The sequence below is a fragment of the Cynocephalus volans genome, chromosome 8 (genome assembly GCF_027409185.1).
Source record: "Cynocephalus volans isolate mCynVol1 chromosome 8, mCynVol1.pri, whole genome shotgun sequence".
NCBI classification, from domain to species: Eukaryota; Metazoa; Chordata; class Mammalia; order Dermoptera; family Cynocephalidae; genus Cynocephalus; species Cynocephalus volans.
Genome location: NC_084467.1, coordinates 130,884,734 through 130,912,539, shown reverse-complemented (window position 1 = coordinate 130,912,539; position 27,806 = coordinate 130,884,734). Strand labels below are relative to the sequence as shown.

General features: G+C 33.3%; 2 protein-coding genes across 10 annotated transcripts in view; both read right to left on the bottom strand.

The window, feature by feature from the left end:
* RABGAP1L (RAB GTPase activating protein 1 like) overlaps positions 1-27,806 on the bottom strand; it is a 646,375-nt gene that overhangs the window by 414,960 nt on the left and 203,609 nt on the right. The window lies entirely within an intron of this gene.
* GPR52 (G protein-coupled receptor 52) lies at positions 4,654-5,783 on the bottom strand. Its single transcript, XM_063107190.1, has one exon. It carries the CDS (start codon positions 5,781-5,783, stop codon positions 4,698-4,700), a length of 1,086 nt encoding a protein of 361 aa, XP_062963260.1. The 3' UTR covers positions 4,654-4,697.

Below are 27,806 nucleotides of genomic sequence, written 5' to 3'. Positions count from 1 at the left end.
TCCTAGAGTGACTGAGATCCATTTCAAATTAAGCAAATAACACTTCGAACTGTTTATGTTAAAGCAAAACTAAGTCAAGAACATCTAATATTTCAAGTAGAAGGTCACTGAGTTTCTCTGAAAAGTCTACCTAAAATAATAAATCTTACCGAAGTCAAAAACTATAGAAACTACATTCATAAAAAGATAGTATTGAAACATTATTGGATAGTGTTACTTGTGCTATCAACATAAGCTGTTTTGTAAACTGTAAAAATATTTTTAAATATTCAGCATTCTTTTTAATAAAACATTAATTTTCCTGATTGTAAACAAAAATTCACCGTGTAAAAAAAATTTTTAATAGAATAGTAATAAAAAAGAAAAAAAGAAAATCCTTAATTACACCACCTTTAATATTTTAAAAGATAGCCACTTTTACTATTTCAAATAAAAAGTTATGGATATTTTAAATTACAAAGCAAAACTAGCACTGGATAAAGGTTTCATTTATGAGAAATATTAAAAAGGAAATCTACGCATTTTTTTCTTTTCCAGCCATTTTGTTTTCCTCAATATCTATACATTTCATTATAGAATATGCCATTTTTTACATATCCTTCTTAATCCTAAAATAAATTTGTTTTGCTCAAAGAAAAGAGCATCTGTTGGAACCTACACATCAGACTATAGCACTGACTCACTAACATATGCTCTTGTGCACTACAATGGTCCTATGTGAACATAGGTGATGCCATATTTACAGTGTTATACTAGCAGATTCCCCACATCTTAATCTTTTTTATCTGCTTATTACATAAATGTGTCTTTTTCACATCTAATGAGTAGCTTCTGGGGTGGTGAAGGACAAAGGAAAGTCCTTTAAGGCAAAAACTTCATTTATTTTTAAACTTATTAATCACTGTTTCTTTTGGGTAACGTGTATGAGAAGAAATACCTTAAATGCCATTTTAATAAATGAGGAAAGCTAAAATGCAAAGACAAATGGTAAGATATCCCTGGACAATCCTTTCCTACTAGTGCCACTCTAAAGAGAAAAAAATGTTTGAGTATATTTAATACAATAAAGTAAGCAGGTAAATTAATCTCAGAATCATCCCTGACTTTCTCATCACAGCATCTGCTTGCTGGATATCTTTAATCTCAAATGTCTTCATGAATAATTATTCCTAGGAAATGAGCTTCCAGAAATTATGGAACTTTTCCATATTTAAAAACATCTAAATTTAATCCAAAATCTGAGTTTAAACAGATTTGGGAGAAAAATGGTATCTTAGAAAACCCTAATGCTCAATGGATGAATTCTGTTTTAACTGGAATCAGTGATATTTAAGTTGTGATGGTGATAAATATGATACCCAGAAAGATGGTAAAATAATGACTTCTACATGCTGAACACTTTCTATGTGCCAGGAGCCATGCTGACCACACAGACTACAAAATCTCATTTAGTCCTCAAATCCAGCTGAACAGGGAGGTACAAATCTCTGCCTTTTATTTGTACCAATGAGAAAACTTAAGGTTTTGAAATATTCGGTATCTTACATAAAGCCAAACAGCTTATGGGGGCCAGGATTTCAGCTCAAGTTTCATACACTTGTAGGTTATAAAGCCTTCCAACACCATATAACTTTAGAAACAATTATACAAATAACAGAACCCTTAGGTAATAGAATACAGCACTATTTTTTGGCTGTCGTTTATAACCAAACTTGATAATTACCACAGAATACAAAATAATGATGGGAATAATGATTATGCTTCTTATTCTTAAAACATTAATCTAAAAAGACAGAGTAGTTTCAAAATCAGTATTATCTTATTATATAATTACATATTAAAATATGTCAAAAGGAAGCCAACTGGCTTACCTAGAGTTGCACATGAAACGTTACAGTAAATGAAGAACCTAAACCTAGACAAAGCCTCATTCAGCTTCTTTCACCCTATGATAGAATTTTTGTTTCCACTCTTCCCCTTCAAAAAAATTTTTTTCAAAAAGAAATTCATAGAGATTTGAAAAAGCTACTCAAAGAAAACTTAACAAAAATGAACAAAAGTAATATCAAGGAAATGCCATGCCCCAGATTTTCAGTTTGATTTTAAACTAAACTGGTAGGTTTGGGCTTATCAAATTATTGTTTTAATAAAATAAACTTAAAAGATTAAAGAAAAAGATACTACAAGATAAGGAAAGAACTAAAGCAAAAGACTTAAGGTAAGAAAAAAATAATAAAGCTCAAAGAAATTTTGACACAGAGAGAGGTACAAAGGCTGGATGCCTTTTGAAGAGAAAGCGGTGCAGCATTCACCATACAGGTTTTGGCTCCAGGCCAACTGTGTACAGGAACCCCTGCCACTGACTAGTTGAGTGACCTTGGATAAATCGCCTTTCTTTAGTTTCTTCATCTTTCAGAGTGGGAGCAATAACAGAACCATCACAAAGGGTTGTAGTGAGTATCAAACGTTGTAATAGATGTAAAAGTTAATGCTACGCCTGGCACATAACTGTTATAATTATTATAAGGAAAAGCCAGAAGAGGAAAATGCAATAAGCAGGGCTTCAGACTTTCTGTAGGGAGCATCTACTGGGTCTTTTAAAACTACATTTACACTCTAAATCAAAATCTGATTCCCAAATAATACATATAGTATTGCTGGTTTTATTTATGATATCTGAAAAGTTAGCAGTACTATGTTTCCTTGAACTTTATGGTTTTCTTGAACTGGTCTGAATTATAAATATAAACCCAAGCTACAGAAGTGTAAAACAATTAGATTTTGATTACCAAACAAGTAAACTCTTGTTCTAAGTAAGTGTTTTATTAAACTGAAGAAAAGTCTGAGGTTGATATATAGAATACTATTTTATTCTTTATTTTAAACCTTTCTTACATGTTTAAAAGTATACAGGGGTTCAGAACAACCTCAATAAAATGACAACATTTCTATTAAAGGACCGCTCAAGTCAAACCACCAGAGTGCAAACATGGTTGGCTTCTAACTTGAAGAATCATAGGCACATTTCATTAAATGCATTTCATAAAACAAATCAAAAATGCTGAGAAGAAAAATACTCAGTAGTTTGATAAAAATTTTAAAATATCTTTCAGGCAAGAGACCTATGGTAAAAAAGTAATGTGTAGATGTTTTACTGCTCACACCTGCTTCACTACTAATTTCTTAAATGCCACTCTGCTACATCTAAACTCCTGACAATTTATTACACAATCCCAAAAAATAAGTTAATCTCTGCATCTGAAAACAAATCATTACAAAAGAAAATACTGATGGCTCTTACCTGTGTTTGATAATTAAGTATATTATATTCTTAGCAGCACTAAGAATGCAGCTTCGTCTAATATAAATACTAAATAACAACTACACAAAAGTATTTTTCTCTTAAAATACGTTTTTGTATATATTTTTCCAATGTTGACAACTTAAACAACATTGATCTATATATTGTGCTAAGAAAACATTAGGCACAGATCACATAATTTACATTTTCTTTGTTGTAAAAAACATAGTATGTGAAAATGCATATCACACAAATGACTAGTGGACACAACAGTAAATATTGTAGACCTAACACAAAAAAGTTAATGTCTTGCTGTTTTTTAAGGAAAAAAAAAATATTATAAGTAGCATTAAGAGTGATACCTCACTGCTGGGTAAGTATCCTTCATCTGCATTAGAAATACTTGTGGGTTTTCTTAAAGAAAAACAAGGCTTTACTGTAGCAAAAAGACACCACTTTAGGCACATGAACAAACTTAAAAGAAATCAGATAAAAATGTTTACAAAAACCGTCAAAAATATTTAACACAATCTCCCAAATAGGCTACTAAATTGCTGCGTTGGAAGGAATAAATTATTTAACATTATGATTGCTTTATACAGTAGATTCTTTCATTAGCTAAGACACTTCTGGAGTAAGGTTCCAAAGGACGTAGATCAAGAAAAATGGAGAGAAAGAGAGAAAACAGCAGGCTGTTAGAAGGGGGGGTGGGGAGCAAATGTCATTTTGCCCAGAAGAAACAAAAATACTGGGTTTTTAAAATTTGTAACAGAAAATTTGTGCTGCAGAGAAGATTATAAAAACACAAGCAAAGGAGTTGTGTGCAAGTGCTAAAATACAACACTTAATGTGCATCCTCCATGAAGAGATCACTTATGAATCTTAGATTGTGTTTAAAAGTACACTTTGAGGCAAAAGGTTATCCTTTGCCAGATATATAATATACATTTTTGTATAAGGGGCAATTTATGTAAGTAATAATTTCCACAAACACAAAGAGTGAGAGAAACGGAGAGAGAAAAAATGAGAGACAAACACAGAGGCAGAGAGAGAGAACAGTCAGACATAGGAGACACCGAGAGGCTGCTCATGTCCTGTAGATTTGAGACTTTTCTCACCCTCAGTGCTTCAGTTTTCCTATTACTGCACATTTATACTCACACACTATAATTACCTCATGAGATTATTCTCTATACATCCTTATTTTTAGTTTTTTTCATGAAAAAGTAAAAAAAAAAAAAAAAGAAAGAAAGAAAGAAAGATACTTTTAGGTTCATCCTTCAATTCATAGTCAACTATTCAAGTAAATATTTCTCTGATGGCAAGTTTCCAGATGAATCAAGAATACGATCCAAAACCACTGTTAGGTTATATTTGATTTACTGTGTAGTTCTCTTCAAATGGAGCAGGAATTAGCCTGTTTCCTAGGTTTGGGGTCTCGTGCTTCCTGATCTTTCACACACATACATGATGTGCACATTGTCTCTGACAGTCTTCGGAGGCCTAGCCGGAAAACACTGTTGGACAGGCTGTATATGACACAGTTACAAAAACTATTACTTATAGCAAGCCAGGTTGTTAAGAAGGACAGTGTCGGATTGTCCAAGACACGGGAGCTTTCTAGAAGAAAGTAAATGATATAGGGGAGCCACAGCATGTAAAATACACTGGTTATCCTAAACAAAACCATGGCATAGCGACGATCAGGGCTGTGTCCAGTCTCTCTAGAAGCATCTACCTCGTGGCTAGGGAATCGGGCCCTTCGGTCATTTATCTCTCTGGTGTGCTGCCGGCAAATTTTGAAAATGTGAAAGTAAGTGAAGCAGACAATAAAGGCAGCAGGAGCATAAAGTAAACAAACAATAAAGCCGGTAAAATAGGCACTGGTGAGCCAAGAGGTGGCACACCATTCAAAAATGTCACCGTGGTAACCAGGTTTCCCCCAGCCAAAAAAAGAAGGCAAGAAAATTAAGCACGAGTAGATCCAGATCAAAATGATGCAAATTCTCAGGCGACAAGGAGTGACCAATTGATTGTAGGAAAGAGGCTTGGTTATTGCAAGATAGCGATCCACACTGATGCAAGCAAGACATGCCATAGAAACACTTTTTAAAACTGAGATGATATATCCAAAAATCTGGCAAGTCAATGACTCATGGACACCTGTGGAGTAGTGGAGAAGTGAGAGAGTAGGAACCAAGCAGCTAACTCCAACGAAGAGATCAGCATATGCCATCGTCTGAATAAAATAGCTAGTAGTATAATGATGTAAGAGTGGAGCACAATGAAAGACAAAGATGACTGTTAAATTCCCAGCAATGATTAGAAATGTCAGCAAGACAATAACTATTGTCTCAAAGATGCAGACATCCACTGCACTGTAGTGGCCAAATCCAAGTGGGCAGGAGTGGCGTTCTGACACATTGACAGTGCCACTGCTCATGTTCAGGATCCTCCATTCAGTCCACCTGGATTCGTTCATGGCTTGGAATTAAGGGACTCTGCAGACTTGGCTACAGCAAGCAGGTGCGTTGCCCAGCATCTGTTAAACTCTGCAAATGAGTGTCTCAGAAACTGCTTTGGTAGACAGTATCAGTGCTTCTGTCACAGCTGAGCATCCCAGAGAGTGCTCGAGTCTCTTCATCAGCCTCAGTTCAGCAGTGACACACCTCAGCTTTGGGAGGAAAGGGAGAGGGAAAGCTAGAAAGGAGGTGAACAGAGGTCACTGATTAGCTTTCCCCAGTGCTCTCAAACAACTTTTTGCAGACAAAAGGGACTTCTAGAGAAAACAGATTTCTTATTACCTTGCACTACAAAAAATTAAATCTGTAAAAAGAAAAAAAAATCAGTTGCCAATGGAAGAAAAGCTTCTGTGAGCTGTTTGTTTTCCTGAGAGAGGTAGTTTCTTGGATCAACTAGAAAGAACAGAAAAGAAAAGGTCTTAAATTGTCTCAGGCTTCCTGCTTCATCTATGATTAAAAATGCATTCGTATTTTACAGTTTAAATAATGAAGATCTCAGTTTGGGTTGCAAAGCTAAGAAAAACTTCATTGTGGCAGACTGGTTTGGGTTCAGGTCAGGGACTGATGTTGGTGGGTAAACTTTATGATCCATCTCTTTCATTTCTTTTAAAGCTAAGAAAAACAACTCTATCAAGGTTGATTCCAAAAGACTCATCTCTATATAAGCACAAAGGGGTAGAATAGGAGTAACAAACAGACTCCAGATTGCCCTGTAACTCTCACGAGAAAAAAGTATATTTCCACAGGGAAGATAATATACAATGGATCAATGGTTCAACACCTGACAAAATATGATAAACTTTTGAAGTTTTAATTCTGCACGCATTTTTTTAAAGCATTTAAATGAAAACAGTTTTAGTCCATCACAGTTACTGGTGCTATCACCAGCAATGTAATTTATACCTCTTCCCTTTCAAAATGAAAAGAAATATTTTGTGCTACTAATTTTGGAATCTATAGCTAAAAATTTCATTATTTAATATGCCACCTTCCTATATTGGAGCATAATAATAAAATATACAGCTCAAAGTTATTTCTTACATTTGCAACCATACCCGTATCTCACATACATATGTAAATATATATAAAATTTAGACAATAATAGAAACTTCCCTATATACCCAAGCTTATTTGACTAGAAATGCTGCCATTATTTATGACTTAGGTATTTCCAGTAGACTTCATATTCTATTTTGCTATACTTTTCCTATTTTCATTAGATGATTAATACACTAAATCATTACTTCAACTAAATCTTCTGAAAGTGGAAAATTACCTTGTTTATTATGTTTGCAGTTATGTAGCAGCCATACGTTAAGAAAATGCCTCTTCTATTTCTGTGTTCTATTTTGAGCAAGTGCTCAATTAATACGGGGGCCATTAGATAGGTTGTGAGATAGTCTTGTTTTAAAATATCTCTAAAGCATCAAGATGAGTTTAAATCCTAGAGTCTGAAATACTGAAAAGCTGGCAGGACAGAATCCATCCAAAAGGCTTCCAAGGTCATTGTGATAACAGGTTAACAGTTGCCAAAGTCTTTTTTAAAGTACAGGCATTTCAGAGAGTCTTTTGTCAGTCTTTGTTGTCATACCTTTTGAAGAAATAACATGCACTAGAAATAAAAACATTTCCTTCAGGAACAATGCAGCAGCTTAATAGAAAGCATTCTTCTGAAAGTTATTTTCTCATGCACCACCAAGTCATTCAGAGAAGTCCTTCTTTTCTTATAATAGCCACAGGATATTCCTCCTTGCACATTCCTAGTTTCACTTATCACAAAATAGTTCTCTTGTTACAGGAATAAGGTAATGCTTCTCACCTACATTCACTCTTATCAGCTGCTAGGCTGGGCTGCTTGATTCAGAAGTCCGATTTACTGTGATGCAGTTACCAGGATGCTGTCGGTATATTCTTCACAATCTCTCAGTATCACTGCCTCCACCTGAGCTCGAGCCCTGCTCCTCCTCCTCATCCTGAGCTGATGCAGAAGAACTCACCATCAGAAAGGTGACTCGGTCCTCCTGCCCCAATCAACAGCACAGCCAATGGCTACTGCAGCTGAAACTGTCACTAGGTAACAGTTGCCAGGCACATGCAGGCTTATAGACTTACTCTGCAAGCTCCAATAAAGATTGACAAAAGAAGACAATGGAACTGACCGATCCTTAAAGGATATTAATGGCATTTATAAACTTTCAGAGGTATTTTTCTTATAGTATTTGTAAAGATTATTTCCTATGGGCAGAACAGAAAAAAAAAAACCTGGCATATACCTTTAAACCCTCTAGGGAAACTACTACAAGGTATTATTATGACACTAAAAAGTCAGCAGTAACCTAATGCCAATTGGCAGAAAAAACTTATTGATTATTAAAAATTAGCCAAGTTTTTATGAACTCAAGTGACATGACTACTAGTTTTTCTCTCTAAAATATACAGTTATATTTTGATTAATAGAAGTTAAAAACCATTCACTAATTTCTCCAATCTCTGCCACACCCACACAAAGTTGCTGAGTTTGATGTTTTTAACTGTACAAACAAAACACTGGAACTAACACCATTATACTAAAATCTATTCAGAGAAATATTTAAGGTCAAATATGATCTCAGAAAAGTATAGGCATTAGAATAAATAGAAAGATTGTTTAGTCTACCTTTTATCCTATGAAAAAAGGGTCAAAGGGTCAAAGAAATTTGTCATAAATGCTTGAGTTACATGTACCCAATTTAGAAGAAAGCAAATTAGGCCCAAATATTTGATGGATGTTAAAAACATTTCCATTTAGTTTGACTTACTGCATACAAACATTCACTATTTCAAGCATATTTTTTATGGAGTCAGCACTTTTCTTAAAAGTGACTTAAAACTAATTTACAAATTATTTCAAAAAAAAATCAGGAAAATTAAGATGAAAACAGAAGATAACTAACATTCGTTGAGCATGTTCTATGTGCCAACCATTGTGCTATGTGCTTTGTATGTTTTTTTTCTCTATAAAAATCTTAAATCTCTATGAAATAGGTACCATCATTATCATTTTCCAAATAAAGAAAGTGGGTATTCAAGAAGGTTAGTATAACTTGCTACAATTACAGAGTTGTAATTCAGCTGGAAACAAGTCAAAATTATCATTCTTGACGCTGTATTGATAAACTCCACCCTGTCCTTTCTACTGATAGCTGCCAGCCAGGAAATATCTTAGAAGAATTATATCAATTCCATAAAAATTAGTTCTAAAGAATAGAAAGCTCTATTCTTCCCTCCATGTTGAACTGCCTTTCAGGAAGACCATACTATTGCTAAAATCTTGGAGTGGGGGGGAGGGGGGAAAGGGTGGACTAATCCTACAAAACTATACTGTCTACCCTAAGTGATTTATTGTGCAGTATAGGCATGTATTGAAACAACACACTCTACCTCACAAAAATAAATATAAATAAAGTTGGAGAAAAAAATTATTGGGGAGGAGGTAGGTGAAATATAGAATGGCAAGTATATTTCTCATTACCAGAAATATTTATAAGACAAGTTAGGATAACAATCTTAGAATGAATACCATGTTTAGGTTTGAAAGTAAATATTTAAATTTAATGCAAAAAGACTAGAAAATCCTATTTTACATAGAAGCCTTTTGACTTTTAGAGATACCTAAAAACATTAAAATCAAACATCAGATCTAACATTCTCTTGTACAAGAATAATAAATATTCAAAATGAAACTGCATTTGATAAATATTCATGAATGCAGATAGGTCCCACATTCCATATAAAGAAAAGTTAAATACTAAGCTTTACTACAAAACAATTGAAAAATTAAATGCTATCAATTACTAAATCTACCTCAAGTCACCAAAATCTAAACAAATCATTTTAAAAGTATAGAATTTACATATTTTTAAAAACAGTTTTGAACTGTGATATTTCTAAAATTAGTTAAACAGCAAAAAATCTCATTAAGGGAAATTCAAATACTAGACCGATTTAGTCTGACATGTTTATTTCCAAAAAATAATCACTAGCAGGGATTTGAATCTAAAAATACTGTGAATAATCCATAATTGCACGTTTTCAAAGGTATATGATAATATGAGACAGAGTTTAAGAAGCAATGCCTTTGACCCATTATACCTCCTCATTCCTTCCATCAACTTCAAAAATAAAAATAAAAAATGTTCAGTATTTCTGGTGAGATTATCTTTCTAACTACTGACTCTACTAGCCCCTCATTTTTCATCTTTTCCATCTTTTTCTGATCTGATTACAATAGGGACTAATTTATAATATAAAGCTCTAATAACAAAAGAGTATTAATATCATATATTTACATAGCTCATTACACAAAGCATTCATTGTTTTTACATTAGGCATAACTCTCTTCATTTTAGGGGTCATTAGGTATTTTATTATTGCCGTTCCTTTTACAATCACTATCAACTACCTCCCTTAACTTTCAAATGATGAATGCTAATCAGGAACTATCTAAGAGGAATCATTACTGGAGCTTACTTCACAATTGTTTCTTATAGCTAAAACTGTATAGCTTGATTAGATGATACATCACAGGCATTTTATTTTTTACTTACACCTTAGATATGTTTTATATATTCTTTTATATGCATCAATATTTCATGATTAAACATCTGGCCAATTCAAAGAACCACTCAATAGCACCTAGGCAGGCAAGAGGGGGACATTAGCCATCAGTGGCACTTAAGATAAATAATAGGCAATGACTATCAAAGAGACCTACATAAGCAATACAGTATCATAAAAAGTAAACAAATATAGGCTAAGTAAAAGTTATTGTCTTTTAATATATTTTAAATGGTACCTAAAGGTGTATGCATTCCGAATTTATCTGTTTCCTCAACTATCTCTCCCATCTGTTAAATTTTCTCCACCTCCACTGTCATAACCCTAGGCAGGCTAGCATTATCTGGTGCTTGGACTACTACAGGAGCTGCCAGTCTGGTCTTACCTAGCTGTTTGTGGCCTCTCTTCAATTCATTTTCCACAAAACACACAGAATATTCTTGCCAAAATACAAACCAGATCATGTCACTTCCCTATTTATAATATTTCATTGGTTTTATACTGCCCTTAGGATAAAGTCCTAAAAGGTCCTATAAAAACTGGTCTCCATATCCAATCTCATTCCTCTTCTGTGTTCTTTAGGATTAGCTAAACTACCTCTAGACCTCCAAGACCCACACATACTTCTTCCTTCCCCTACTGCCTCAGGATGTCTGTATCTGCCATTTGCTGGGCCAGCACACTTCTTTAATTCATATGCAAACTATAGGTCTCAATTCAAATACCACTTCCTCTGGGAAACCTTCCCTGAGTTCCTGCAAGGAACCAGACAAGATTCCACACTTATCACAGTTTGTAATTATTTATTTCATCCAGCTTTGTCTTCTCACTAGATTGCAAGCCCTGTGGAGGAACAATATCTGTTTTCTTTGCCATTAGATCTCAAGTGCCTACACTACACTGCTGGGCACGGAGTAGGAGTTGAACAAATAAGAATTTAACATAATTTTAGTATAACAAAGTATACAAAAATAGCTTGTAGAGTCTATAAGAGGGCTGAAAAACACTTATAGTTTTTGTGAAGCTCAGAATACAAAAAGTGACTTACAATCCCTTGTATCAGAAGAAAAAGCTAGAAATATATGACCAAACTGGAAGAGGGAAAAATTAGCCTCCTAATAGATTCAAATTAAGAAGAACAATGTTAGTCATCTATTTCTCTACCTAAGTCCACGTCGATATGAATATTTTACTAATGCTTTGAAAAATCATATCTAGCAAGCAATAATCATTATTTAATCACTCATCATTTTAAGAATGCCAATTGCTGCAAAATACAGTATCAATGCATTTTAAGCAGACTACAAAATGCAGTATTAAAGAAACTTGGTCTAAGTGCTAGGGAACAAATAAACCCTCTGAAGTAATACACATCATAATTTACTGATTTAGTGACTTCTCAAGGGAAAAAAACAAGTTTATATTGTTAACGTTATTTCATAATGAGGCAAATTATTAGCAATTAAGAATATTTAACAAAAGTTAAGTTAGTGGCACTACAGAAGGAAATTTCCTAAATCTGATAAAGATACTCTATGGGAAAACCTACATCTAACATGATATTTAATGGTAAAATGCTTTCTAAGATTGGGAACAAGGCAAGGATGTCTGTTCTTACCACTTCTATGCACATTGTACTGGAGGTCCCAGTCAGTATAACAGGTAGCAAGGGAGGAAGGGATGGAGGGAGAGGGGAGGGAGGCAGGCAGGTGGGTGGGCCGGCCATACAAGAAAAGGAAAACATTATGTTTTACATAAGAAATACTAAAATATCTACCCAAAAGCCCATCAGAACTAGTGAGTAAATTTTGTCAGAATACAAGATTGATACACAGAAATCATTGCATTTCCATATACTTGCAATAAACAATAGGAAATGAAATTTTAAAACAATAAAAAATATATGATAGCCTTAAAAAACAGAAACTTGGGATAAACTTAATAAAAGATGTGTAAGAACCCTACCCTGAAAACTATAAAACGTCATCGAGAGAAATTAAGAGGTCCAAAGTAAATGGAGAGATATACCATTTTTATGGAAAGGAAGACTCAATATTGTTAAGAAAGTTAGTTTTTCCCAAATTCATCCAGTTTTTTTTATCCAAGTAGGCTTTTTTTGTAGAACTAAGAAGGTGCTCATTCTAAAATCTATATGTAAACATAAAGCTAAAACAATCTTCAGAAAGCAAAAACAAAGTTGGAAGACTGGCACAACCCAATTTCAAGACTTACATAAGGACAGACAAATATATCAGTGAGAAGAATAGAGTCCCAAAATAATCCCACACTTACATGATCAACTGAATTTCAATAAAAACGCTAAAACAAGTTAAGGAGAAAGAAAAATCTTTTCAGCAAATGGTACTAGAAAAACCTGGATATATCTGAGGAAAAAATGAACTCAGACGACTTTCTCACACCATACATAAAAATTTAATTGAGATGGATCATAGATCTAAACATAAAAATTGAAACTATAAATATAGCTTCAAAAAAAAAAATTCCAGGAGAATATCTTCATGACATAAGAGTAGAAAAAGATTTCTTAGGATAATTAAAAGCAATAAAATAAATTTTAATAAATTATAATTAAAATAAAAATTATGCTTATCAAAAGACATAATTAAGAAAATTAGCAAGCCAAGAGACCAGGAGAAAGTATTAACAAAACATATATCTAACAAATGGCTTGTAACCAATATATATATAATTGACTCCTATAATTTGTTAGTAAAAATCCAAATAATCCAATTAAAAATGGGGGGAAAACTGGAGTAGACACCTCACAATGGAAGATACACAAATGGCCATTAAGAAAATGAAAAAGAGCTCAGCATGGCCATCAGGAAAATGCAAAGTAAAACCACAATGAGAGACCATTATATACCCACTAGAATGGCTAAAGTTAAAAGACTGACATTACAAATGTTGGTAAGGATGTAGAACAATTGAAATCTTTATAAATTGCAGGTGGTAGTGTAAAATGGCCCAACTTTGAAAACTCTTGACAGTTTGGGAATTTCCTACAACATTAAATGAGTCTACTCTATGTCCCATCAATTCCACCCAACAGAAATAAAAACATATGTCCACAAAAAACTTGCATAAAAAGGTTCATAGCGGTATGTATAAAAATGAAATAGCCACAAACTAGAAAAACCCACACATCCATCAAAAGGGGAATGGATAAATTACAAAATGTTCATACAATGGAATACTAGTCAGCAATAAAAATGAACAAAACTAATGATACACACAACATGGATGAATCTAAAAACTAAAGGAAAGAAGCCACACATTCAACAGTGCACACTGTCTGATTTTATATAAAGTTCTGAAACATAGGAAACTAACTTTTGCTGAAAGAAATCCAAACAGTAGTTGCCTCAGGTGGTGTATGCATACACACATGCATGTGTGTGTGGAAACACATACAGTCTCAAGAATTGACTGGCAAGAGGTATAAGGAAACTTTCAGGGATGAGGGAAATGTTCTATATCTTCATAGGTATGGGTTACACGCATGCAAGTACGTCAAAACTCATAAAAATGTTAACATTTCAGACCAGTGCAAGTTATAGATGTCATTTGCACTTGCATGTATTAAGTGCTCCATTTCTGTGTACAACCACCAAATGTGTATTCTAATTTACTTGAGTAAGTTTTAAGACATTGCCAGGAAATTATATGTATTGATGTTTAAAGAGAAAAATACCAGAAACCTCTGAAGCAATGTGCCATCAAGAATGGATGACAGAGTAAGTCTATCTAGCCTGTGCTTACGTTCACACTCTATCAGTATACCTAACTTATGGCCCAGTGTTTGTACTCACAGACTCAAGAGCCCAGATGCAAGTGAGAACTCAATGAGAAAAGACTTACTAAACGCCAGTTATAGAACACTTTGAGACTGCCCTATAGCTAGCTGGGATCTAAGACAATCAGCCAAGTAAACAAAACCTTTGCAAGATTCCACTATATCTGGTCAATCACAAAGGAAAATGGAGAAACAAAATACTAATTTACATGTATATTTAACTCTCTTTCTTAGTGGAGGAAAACCTTCAAACAGAAAATTAATTGGTCAAATAATATGCAGAGCAATAAAATAAAACTATGCACTTTATGATCTTTCTTTCCATATTTTCACCTAGGTGTGTTATTATTACCTTTAATAAACATTTATTAAGTTTGAAGCCTAGGACAGACTATAACTTACAGGAAAGAATATCGGTTTTAGAATCGGACCGATAAGGGTTGGCAAGATGGCGGCACCACTCATGTAAGGCACCACTATGAGGCCTTGGGTTTGTCTTTCTCTCCATGTGTCTCAACTTCCATCTATAAAATGAAGATAATAATACCTACCTTTAAAAGTTATAAAAATTAAAAATAAAGCATATAAAGCAGATAACAGTTGTTCATTCAAAGTTCACTGATAGTAAGATAAGTGTATTACTGTACTATTAGTAAGCTTTTTGTTTAATCATTTTTCCTTAAGAAATTACACCCACGGGTAACCTGCTGAGATTAGGAAATCAGTAACAATACTTTCTCTTTTCTGTTGAATTGCCACCTCCCTCAACATTTCTTTTAAAAAGTACATTCTTAAAAGAAATATAGTTACTGAACCTGATAATGTATCTTTGGAAAATCCTGTGATTAGCAAGTAACATAAAAATTACCAAGCCTTAGTCCATTACAACCTCAGTTACATGGATCTGATAACTGAGGAGCTTTTTAAATTAATTTTTAAATTTTTGTTTTATTCTATCAAATCTCACATGTAAATCTCTATAAGATGTATTATGTACTCCTCTGCCTTCTTAAACCAAGTATTATGAACAAAACAATGTTTGCCTGGAAAGCCAGTATCATGATTGCTAACGTCAATTAGAATATTGTCTTCTGATAAAATCATACTTCTGTAGCTGCTGGTTTCAACATATATGTATATACAGATATATAAAGAGAGATTTATTTAATTTCCTCAAGTAACCAGGTACCTAAAAAAATAATATATAGTTCCTTATATTTTCTAACCCTATTTACATAGAAAACATATTGTACCCCCTCCTTCCTCTTCTAATTTGATATGTTTAATTTTCTACAGGCTTAAATATAAAAAACTCAGCTTCTAATAATAAAAATACTGTTCTATGAGTAAAGCGTCATAGCTCAGGTCTAAGCTGACAGTTACTTCTAGATAAGTGAGGTGTTAACTGTTTTAGTATGACAATAGATATGAAAATGCACTTAAATAACACAGGAGAAAAGGAAATTCCAAGCTTTCTTATACCTCCCATGGCTAAGAGCTTTCCATCAATCTTATCTTTTCTTACTTTATGGAATAACAAATCTGGAAATTGTTTAAAGAGATGTTTGTATCAATAAAATTCCATCAATAATTAACAATAACAGAAAAGATTCAAACAGACACCTCCATTCAATTTTTGTACGGTAAAAACATAGAGGGAAAAGTTGAACCTTAAAACATCTGCAAAAAGCCTGTTAAAATTGTATGATAACAGAAGAGCACAATCACATTTTAAATAATGGGTTCACATTATAGGAAAGAAATGCTGATTTAAGTTCATTTTTAATTGAAAAGAATTTTTTCCCTTATAAAGTTGCTATTTTTTTTAAAGATATCTTATTGTTATGGCAACTGAAGTGCTAAAAATAATAAAGAAATATCAAAGTTGTTATAGCAACTAGAATTTTAAAAAGCCATGAAGTGTAGAATAATCAAACCTTTACTTGGCTTGAAATGCAACATCTATGACTCAGTTTTCAGAAGAAAACTTGAAATATTTGTGCTCTTGTCTTTATGAGTTGTCACTGTAGATCAAATCAAAAAACAAAAAGCAAAAACTTTGGCTTAAGAGTTGAAGTATTTTTTGTATTACTTATATCTCTCATCATTCTTTGCATATTCAGTAATGTGGCTTTGACAACCCTACATGTTTCTGAACTCCATGAACAGCAGGAAATATTGATTACTCAATAAATGTCTGTTGAGCTGAACTCAACTATTCAATTTGTGTAAAATCCAGATTTTCTGGTCTTCTAATTTGCTTCTTACCTCAAGTTTTCACTTGAATACACTAAAGGTGGAAAAGACTTACTCACTGCCAATGTTGTGCCCAGATTCACCCAATTAGAGTTCAGTTAAATTAAAATTATACTGAAGGCTGTTGCATATAGGCATCGTTCGAGGTTCTAGCACCCTGTTCTCACAGAGGAGAAAATTCATGAAGGTTCTATAAATAAGCAGTGATAAGGCCTTTGAAGAATTTAAACTGGAAAGTAATGAGAATTAATTTTTTTCTGAGATGGCTACATTAGGAAATAAACACTTTAGGTTTACATGCTGTCCATTAGAAAATCAAGAAAAGTCTTTAGCTTCACATGTTCCCTGCTAATAACTAATGACCAAGATACAGCAACAAATGTAGTAATATATGTTGCTAACATAGCAGATTTCTCAAGCATTCATGGACTGAAGAAAATTGGCTAGACACAGACCCCTATGTATATATTTCTCTCCTTACTCTCCTGCTTTGTTTTCACCCTATAAATAACTCCTTTTGGGTTTTGTTTTGTTTTTTTGTTGTTGTTGTTTTCTACCTAAAACCATTGTTTTATCTTGTGAGCTGGTAAAGAATTGAGGAGATCAGACTGGGCTCAGTGGGAAACAGTACTATGATCTTAGACCTACGCAGCACTTGGTTAGATAAAACCTCCTGTTACACTATAGATCATGATAACTCTGTAGAAAGAGAATGCCATCAATAACACAAACTTTCTTCCCTTAACTGCCTTACCCAGTAAGATGACTAGTGATGACCACTGTTATTTTGGTCCTGAGACGAATACAATTCTATTTCCCTTTCATCAAAACAAATAACTATTACTGTCCTTTAGATGAATGATTTGCAATACCTTGCTTTATTCTTAATCTATGCTTATTAGCATCATCCAACAAAATTTTATTTATCCTAATTTTTATAAAAAATAATTACAAGCACTCAAAAACACCAGAAAAACACCTAATATAATTTTACATACTTGTATTAAGTACTTAGACTGCAATTAAATAATTAATTTAATCATTATGTTTAACTATATATTAATTTATGTCCATGTAGTACCTTATATGATTAATTTCATAAGTTGGATTTCTACTTGTTTAAGCCATATATATAAATAGTGCTTATATACATGTATATATAATATTTTAACATTTTATAATATTTCTGAAACTTGAGTCCAAGAAATTCTTGAGATTATTATCTTTAGTTTTCCAACATTAATTTTTTTTAAATTTTCAATGTTTATTTCCACAACCATCTATAGCTTTACTAGAAGTAGATTCTGATAATCTGGCTGCTACCACATTAAAAAAATATTGTTATGCGATGTTGATGCCAACATTTGTTGAAGCATTAAGTTAGAGCCAAGTAGTTCTTAATATGCTGCAGTTTAAGAAAACAGAACATAAAGATATTTAATATGTAAATGATGTGCCAAGCGAAGGTCATATGACCTACCACTACACCATACAAGTAAGTTTTTCCGGTGGGTTGGAAAAGTGTGTTGGGAAAACTGAATCATGTGAAGGCACATGGCCTCACACACATGAGGAAAAAAAAGCTCAAAAAAAAAAAAAAAAAAAAAACTCTATTGCAGCTGTCAGAACCATGTTTACATTGTCAGCAACAGTTTAGTTTCAGGAAGACAACCTCATCCATACTATTAAATTAACATAGTAAATATACATTTTTATTATTTTATGTTTGCTTCCATTAGATAATGGTCACGAGAGCTAAAAGTATAGTTTAATTTTATATCTCCACATATTTAGATTGAAATAATATATACAACCAACAATGGTGGAAGAAGGATCTTTGAGGATTTTTTTCCCACATGAAATGGTTTTGCTTCTTATTCAAAGTTGAAAACCCTGACACATATAGTTGATATTCAAAAGACATCTCTTAATAATGATGATTATGTACTCCAGCAACACAAGTAAAAAGGAAGACAAAGCAAAAGAACACTACTTAACTTTAAGTTGATAAGAAACTAGCTTAATTTTTTAGTCTACACCGCCCATTAAGCTTACGGAAAATATCCAATCACGAATCATTATGAACAGATAGAAAAGAGTTACAAGGGACAGAATATTGTTAATAATCATAAGATACTCATTTAAACATACATTTGCTCTTACATAAAAGCACTAAAGAAATGTCTTGATTGTTACCCTCTCCTCCACAGACTTCCCCCATACCCCATTTCCAACCCATGTACAGCACTGTCAGCTACTAGACCTAGACAACTGTCTCATTTATCTTTGTATCACTCATGGGGCCTAACACACAGTACTTCAACCACAGACATTCAGTACATGTTTGTTGAAAGGACAGACCTTAGAATAACTACATTTCACAATGATAAATATGTTAATAATCCTGATTTGATCATCACATATTGTACACAAACAGTGATAGCCAACTCTGTACCCCACAAATATGTATAATCAATTATGTTTCAATAAAAAAAAGGACAGACCATACTAAATATGTGATGGAAGATGAAATGCCAACAGAAAGGAATGACATGAAAACTTTCTAACACTCAAACCAGGGATGTATTAACCAGAAGATCATTAACAGCCTGTTGCAGGGGCCTAAAATAATTTACTAGGCAATTTAATTCACCAACCAACAAAGGTTTGAGAATATTTGATCACCTTCTTCACTAGGCAATGAGCTCCTCTGAGAATATCTTTCACTGCTATTATCCTCAATGGCAAGCACAGTGCCTGGCATATAATATATGTGGCTAAATAAATTCAGTTGACTGATTTGTGTTGTTCTCCTGCTGAATTATCAACACAAAATATTATTTTACAAAGCTGGAGCCTAATCTAGAATAAATATCAGGATTCTGTTAAAATATCAGAAATTGGGGTGGCTTAAACTCACCCAGAACATAAAGCTTTTTAAAAGAAAGCTAAAAATATTATACTTTCTCATCATTCTTGGGTCATGTTATGGGGGAATAAAGAAAATGAGAAATCAAACGAATTGACCTACATCTGCCAGTACAACTTTCTTTTTCATCAGGCAGTTTCAAAGCTAAGTGGCTAAAGTGATTAGGTAGCATAGCGAACAACTCAGAACATTGAACCTTTGACAGAAATCACTTTTAAGAGACAGAAATTGAGAAAGGAAAGAATAAACTTATTATGCTGTTTTCAAGGCATGCCTTTTTAAAAAAGGAACAAATTTTGCTAAACTGGCAGAAGCCTGGTAAAAAATGTTTCTATTGAGATGGATTTGGTATCAAAGAAGAAAATGTAATTAAAAACTGAATTAAAAGGTTGAAGTAGGAATCAGCAATCAGTTTGGGTAATTTCTGACCCACTAAGCAGCACAATGTAACAATGTTTATAAACTACTGGGTTGGGGGATAGAACTTTAAATAAAATTAATGTTCACATACACATAAACACATATATGCATATTCACAGAAGTTAAATGTTCCTGTTAATCTAACATTAACATCTCCACAATGCCTTCAATCCAGAAATGCTCTAGATTTTTTCAGTGATGACCATAACACAACCTAAAGCTTGACAAGTGTGGCTCTACAACATACAGTACACACTGTTACAATCCTCTTACTTTCTCATTCACTTTCTTTTACCCATCCTTACTTTCAGGTGCTGAAATAACCTTAGCAATATAAAATTGAAAGATGATTTACAGTAATACAGCTTTTAAATATTAAAGCTTTGTTTTTAAAAATATAATTTCATTCCAAGAAAAACAAACCTTGAGTTAAGAGTAGATTCTCATAGGACTTAAACGTCCTAATAAGATGCCAGAATTAACCGGGTATTTAAAAACTAGAAAAATAACACCAAGTAACTTATTATAATCAATATTTACACTAGGTGCTCACATAATTTTATTCAATATCCAATATTTTGAAGTTGCTTATAAGAGAACAATGGGATAAACCTACTTCTGGTTCGTCTTTTATCATATATGAAGTATTTCCAGAGCTATGCCTTTTGAACAATATTGCGAACTTGAAGTCTTAATTCTCTAATCTTTTAGCAGTCTTCACAGGGCAAAGGCATGTATTAAGATGTACCTGTGATAGAAAAGTTTTAGAAAATTTTAGGAAACCATTTATCTAATATTCTTAGTATGTCTTTGTAATCGTAAATTTGATAGCCCTAATTGTTTAAATGCTTACATATGCAAATATTATCTGGATACCAAAAGATGGCTGCAGAAATATGAGGGATTCTAGTTACAGTAATGGGTTGGAATGACATTTTCCTTAAAAACTCTTTTTATAAATGTACCGCCCAAGCTGAATGTCATTATGGGACTATTTATAATTTAGAGCTTTCTGTCAAGAAGATTTTATGCCCTGACATAGCACTGAGTAGGCTGGAAACAGCTGTATGCCCCAAAGGGAAATGAAATTACTGGTGTTATTCAAGAGCAAAGGTGTTAAGCAGGCAGTATTTCTTACAGAACTTCATGCGAATGATGATGGCAAATTGATTGTAATGTGGTAAAATTATGCCACTCAAGCAGTAACAATGACAATAATAACTATTATTCAAACAATAAAGTTTCTTCCAAGTAGATAAAACTTAATTATAAACATTACTCTAATCTGTTAGAATAAAATCTATTAGGTTATGTCTAATTTGTTCCTTACATTTTGGGAATTTTTCATGAGAATCCAAGTTTATGAAGAATTCTGAATACATCTGTTGCAAATATTCATCATGTCTCAGCCAAATACTACTGGAAATGAGAGAAGAAAGCTCTAGTTCACTTATTCACTGGATGACAGGGAGTAAGGACTTCTCCCAGTCCTAAATACCTATCTGTCTCATTTACAAAATGAGATACTTACCATGTGAGGCATGAAGAAGTAAGACTAGATGCTTTTCTAAAGTTCTTGAGCCCTGAAATTTTTCATTCATAAGGGTGCCTATTAAGAGATGTGCATATTATAAATGTGGGCTGGGACAAAAGACTGTAAGACATAATAGTCCCAGAAAACTATAATAAACAATAACATACTACAGTATCTGTTGGTTATATAGGTCAAATCCCATTTACAGCAAACATAACAAACTCCTGTGGAAAAGCACAACAAAAAGATTTCCAATGCTGTGGCTTATGACCTATGCATCTCAAATAATCTTCAGTATGTAACAATGTTCCATACCTACTAAACCCAGCAACAACAACAACAAAAAGTAGAAAATCCTATTACTTGCTTGTTCTGACCAACCAAAACAATTTAACCATTCTGTTCTAAGTACTGAATGATAATCTTATATTATATTCTTGGTTTATTTTAATTCCACAAAAACTTGAATTCCAATTGTATACTACAATTTTATAAGAATAGTAACACCAATAAAGTGCTAATCATGTGCACAAATGGAACATGAATGTGTGCCATGAATGATCCTGTATATACAAGTCAATAAAATGTGTTAAACACCGGAATTTATTCCTGTTTTTATTACATAGTAGGAATAAGACAATTCAGAAAGAGTGTGATTTCGAGGCCATTACTACACTGCATGTGTTTAAAATTACTCAGCACCTTTTTCCAGCACCTTTTTGTCTCCTATAAAGGAAACGAAAAGCCAACTGCTGCCCAACTTTGATTTAAAATATGGTTATTGTTAGGGTACACATAGCTGCAAGGCCCTACATTAAAGTTTGAAAAGTATATGATGAAAATGTTCCTAAAAGTCAATGCAATGTGTATTATGGTTATATTATTAAAAGGTATTTAATAACTAAAGAAACACAGAAATGACTTAGATTCAATGGAAGAAATGAAGATCTGTATTTCACTAATTTTAAATGCCACATTGAGAATAAAATAGTAGCAGTACTTAAAGCTGTAAGCCAATGTCTCTACTCACCCAAAAGGCACAAAGTCTGACAGTAAGGCTCATAAAAGTTAGTACTTTCACACCATAGTAAGTCTTGTTCTATGCCAACAATACTGAAGACAGTAATTTCATAACACTTCTTTGGTTGTGAGAAAAAGAAAATATATCCTATTGTAGTAGATTGAATTATGTTCCCCCAAAACTCCCTGAAAGTTAAATTGAGTCCCCCAAGTTTCATGTATTAGAAATTTAGCCCCCACTGTGACTGTTAACAGGGTCGGAAATCCTATTATGGTAACTGAAAGGTGAAGCCTTGGAGAGGTGATTGGATTGTAGGACCGTGCAGTAGCAAATGAATTAAAAATGGTGGTCAGGGGCATGGTTCTGAGGGCTTTAAAAGAGAGCAGAGTCTCTCTTTCTCTCTCTCTGCTTTCTCTGCTTCCACCATCTTGCAATGTAGACCCCTGGGTCACTGTCGCCACCACCAGATGGACTTTGGGCTTCGCAGCCTCAGAAACTAAGCAAAAAATGTTGTTTTTCTTTGTAAATCACCCAGTTCCAAGTATTTTGTTATAGCAACACAAACGGTCTAATACACCTATCTAGGAAGGCCATAAAAACATAGACACGCATTTTTCTTGATTCATCATCCAGTAAACTTTCTTGAAAGCCTACTATATGCTACGCTTTCTTTTTGAAATCCTTTGGTCTTGGTCAAAAACACTCTTTTCTTATCAACTATGAGAACTTTTCATTTAGAAACAAGAGAGTTTACTTCCAGATCATTTGCCTTTGGCCTACATGTCCAAAATAATTTTTTTTCTGTTTCTAAAAAGAAAGTTAGATTCCAAACAAACGTCATACATAGATCAAAAGTATGATGAACTTTCAATCTACCTTTTGTTTTAAATTACCTACAGAAGTTGTTTGAAAATTAGATTTCAGGGTTTGGCAGAAGATAGAATATAGCTTTTATAGACAGCACTCTATACGAGAAAGGGAGGAAGGGGAAAGGAAGGGAGATAGGGAGGTAGGAAACAGCAAAGAAAGAAACCTTCAAAAGACCTCCCAAAAGATTACATAGAAAAATTATTAAATATAAATATTTATATGTATTTTCATCCCAAAGCATATTACTTAGCATTTAAATAGCCCTTTTGGCCAAGAAGTCTTTTAAGTTTTTTTATTAGTTGATTCATAATTTAAAGAATAGGTACATGGCACTTCGGAAATATTATGCAGTTTATTTTGAGATTAAGATAAAGCAGTTTAACCCATAGTACATTTTCCAGAAGAGAATAAAGAAGAAAAAAGTCCAAAAGACATCAGGAGATGCTGCCAAAAGATTTAAGAATAAAAAATTCTTAAATTTAGGGTCTGGCCAGTAAGCTCAGTTGATTAGAGCACAGTGTTATAATACCAAAGTCAAGGGTTCAGATCCCCATACTGGCCAGCCACCAAAAAAATCAAAAAACAAACAAAACAAAATCTTAAATTTGTAAGTTGGTCAAATGTTTAAATTTTACTTACATCTTGATGATATTTATTAGTCAGGCAGCCTAGACACAAGATAATTCTCACCTAATGAACAGAAAAGATACTCTGGTTTGTTACATTTATAATATACAAGTCTCCAAACTGAAGTAGGTACAAAATAAAAACGCAGGGCTTCTTGTTCGAACACTTTTAAGAAGTTCAAGACAGCAAGAGCAGAACATTTAACCAAGCACAGGACTCATTCTAAGTGTGAGGCCCTATGCAACTGCACAAGTCACATGCCCTTGAAACTGATCCTGGAATGATGAAGTACATTCATCAGGAATTATGAAAGCCAAAAGCCAATAGAACAACATCTTCAAAATGCTGAAAGCAAAACTGGCAACCCAGTAGTCCATATACAGTGAAAATACCCTTCAAGAATAAAGGCAAAATAGAGACATTTTCAGATAAAGGAAAACTAAGAGAAGCTGTCATCAATAGGCCCAAACCATATAAAGTATTAAAGAAATTATTTCAGTCTCAAGGGAAATGACAGCAGAGATAAACTCAGATCTTCAGGAAGGAATGATGAGCACTAAAAATAGTAAAAATATCTGGATTTTGTTCATCATCCTAAATATATCACTGAAAGGTATTTTTAAAAGAGTTTCTTGTCTGCAATGTGGAGAACAGGTTGTCGGAAAGGGGTGCATGTGAAAAGATATGAGTCAAGACCATTTAGAAAGCTGCTATTGTTGCCTAGGAAAAAGATGTACCTAAGACTCAAGCAGTAGCAAAGACAGGGAAAGCTCATGTTTGAATTCCAGTTGTAACATAAGACCTATGTTCTTTCCAAATATACTGGACTACACTTCAACATGAAAAAAATACAAAGTATTTTCTCAGTTAGTGATACAGGCAGAAGATGAAGCTTAGCTTAATCTTCACTCTGTCCAGGAAGTGTCCCTAGAAATCATGTTCATTATATGCTTTTGTAATATTTGTAAACACACACAAAAAAGGTTCTTTGTTTAAAGAGCTCCTCCCTCCAAATTATGTAAGTTTCAAGCTCTACAAAACCTGAATGCACATTGGATACTTAAACAAAACTAAGTAGCACAAAAGGGATGAAAGGCATATTATGAATAAAAATTAAAACCTAATTTATAAAACCTCTTCAGCATTTAGAATAACACTAGAGATGTCTTGAATGATGAGCATCACATAAAAAGCACTCCTGCAAATTATATTAGTAACATTCAACCTAATGTTCTCTAAATAAACAATCTAGATTAGTGTATATTATGTCCAAGATTCATATCATTATGTCTATATTGGTGATCAAAGATATCATGAATAACATCTAAACATATTTTCTCCTCGGGAATGATTTCTAAAAGTAATGCAAATAGTCTGAGTTAATGCGTTTAGTATGCGTCAGTTCATTTCCACAGAAAAGGCACTCGCCAGGTTTTCTTAGAGAGCTATTTGTCACAATATCTTTCTGGCTACATCTTCACCCATTTCAGGGAAATAAAAGGCCCTCCAGTAACCTTAAAATCTGTGTTAAGTTACTATCTCCATGATCAAATGAATATTTTAAATTTCTGTGGTTGGCTTTTTCACTAAAGGTTTCTTCTCTCAATATAATCTGACAGAAGAAATGGGTAACAAGACTTATCTTCCTGGGAAGTAAAATGCATCTTGGTTTTAAATGTGATGGGTTGAGTAGTGCGAAGCAAAATTTAATTCTTGTCCTTGAGCTCAAATAGAAAATCTAAAAGCCTCTATACATTTGGAGAGTTAAAGAACAAGCCTGAATCAAAAATGAAAGTGGACAGCCAAAACCCAAGAGAGAAAAATCATTCAGAAGGATCACCTTTGACTTCTTTAATTCTCTGACTTTCCTTCCTACTTCTCCATCAAGTAAAAGCCAAGTATCAGATGACTTAGGTGTTACATAAAGCATAAATTAAGAATAAATAACTTAAACCTTATAAGGCAACTTCTCCGTAACCCGTTTTCAGGTTATCATTTTATATTTATTTATATAATATTCTTTATAAAGAACTATAAATAGTTTTTAAACTATGTTGGGTCATCTGTTCATCTTTTTACAACAATAACAAATTATGGTATGAACTCTCTATTACAATGAAAGCAATCCACAATTTAAAAAATTTTCTTTACTATTTTATAGTAAATACTAAGATACATTGTGGCTTTTTAGCATATTTATCTTTCTTAAAACTAAAGTAAGCCAGAAATAATTACATGCATTCAGTGAGCTACTAATCATTCAAAAAATATTTCAGAAACATTTTAGAAATTACGGTCTAGGACTAAGACCCTTGCTTCAAAGTGAGGTCCATGAACTAGTATTAGTGTTGACATCTTGTTAGAAATGAGAATCCCAAGCTCTACCCCAGACCCACTGAATTTGCATTTTAACAAGATCCACAAGTGTTTTGAATGTACATTAAATTTTGATAACGTTTCTGAAAAATAAAAGGCAACAGTGAAATTAAAACCGAATGTAAACAAGCCAAGAACAGACTACCAGGACTAAGGGCTATAATAATTAAATCAGGACTTGAAGAGAGGTATGGGATTGGTACCATACACTGTATTATAAGTTTAAACACTACATAGGATCAAAATGACATAATGTTGGCATACAGTTTTACTGCCGTATTTTTATGAGACTAACAACTCTTTGGAGTGTCCCTGAAGCATCATGGACTCCTTAGAGAACACTTAAGATGACCAAGGTAAGACACAGGTTTTTCTCATTTTTCAAGGATACTTCACTGCTGCCGGCATTCTTAGAGAACATCTCTATCTCCAGAATAAAAAGACATAGTCATGATTTAATGATAACCATCTGTAAAAGCCATGTGCCACCAGAGGAAACCTATATTCAAGAATTATTCAGTGACTTAAGACATCATTGAATCTGGTCCAAACTTGATAGAATTTAGCAACAAGAGAATCTTTCCTCTTATGTGGTAATAAAATCATTCAAAGTAGAGTCCCATAAACAATATCAATGGAAATAATATCTACTACATTGCTGAATCTGGACATGACATGTTACCTTAGAAAAGCAGGTGATTCAAAATAAAAATAAAAAACAAAAATAAAAGTAGGTGATTTGAGGGCCAAATTTGGATCACTTCAGCATCACTTCGGAGTGATGCTCAGCCTTCATCCACTGCAACAGGTGCACCAAGAAGGCTAGGCATTGGTGAGCAACCCAAACAACAAGCAGAACAAGTTTCTGCATATATGCTGTCATGCCTCAGCATTTGAAAGGTCACCTCTGGAAAGCCACAAGTCACCTCTTGGTGTTTAGTCTCTGGAATTACTATTTATTGATGGAAACTTTGAAAAGCATGCAATTTTTTCACAATATAAAGAAGAAATATTCTCTTTGGCTTTATGCTCTAAACAATGTTCAATAGAAACATTAAAAAGAGAGTTAGAAATCACAGATAAACTATCAGCTACTCCAGGTTTCTACTTCCAATTCTGACACATATCTTCACTTGACCTTAGGCTGGGTTTCAAATAATGAAAACTGCTTTTCAGAACTACATCATAGACAATTAAGGAAGCAAGGCAGATAATAAAGAGAATGGAAGATACGATGAAAAGACAAAGAATAATAAACTGTAATAAACTTTTAGACTTGCATGTTAACTGTAATACTATTTTTTGAAATCAATAAATTCCATAGATGAGTCACAAAAATAAATTAATGAGTGAATCTAAATCATTTCTTAAAACTGTGTTAAACATACAACCATACTACAATTAAGTGATCATTTGAGTAAGTTAGGCAAATTCAGACAAATCCACACACTTAAAATTCAAAGGAAACCCTAAACAAAAATAAGCCCAGAGATGTAAAACTTCAATAAAATCCATGGCTCCAGGATTTAACTTCTTG

Excerpts from the sequence above, each read along its gene's own strand:
- GPR52 (XM_063107190.1), bottom strand. The coding sequence starts at position 5,783 with ATGAACGAATCCAGGTGGACTGAATGGAGGATCCTGAACATGAGCAGT.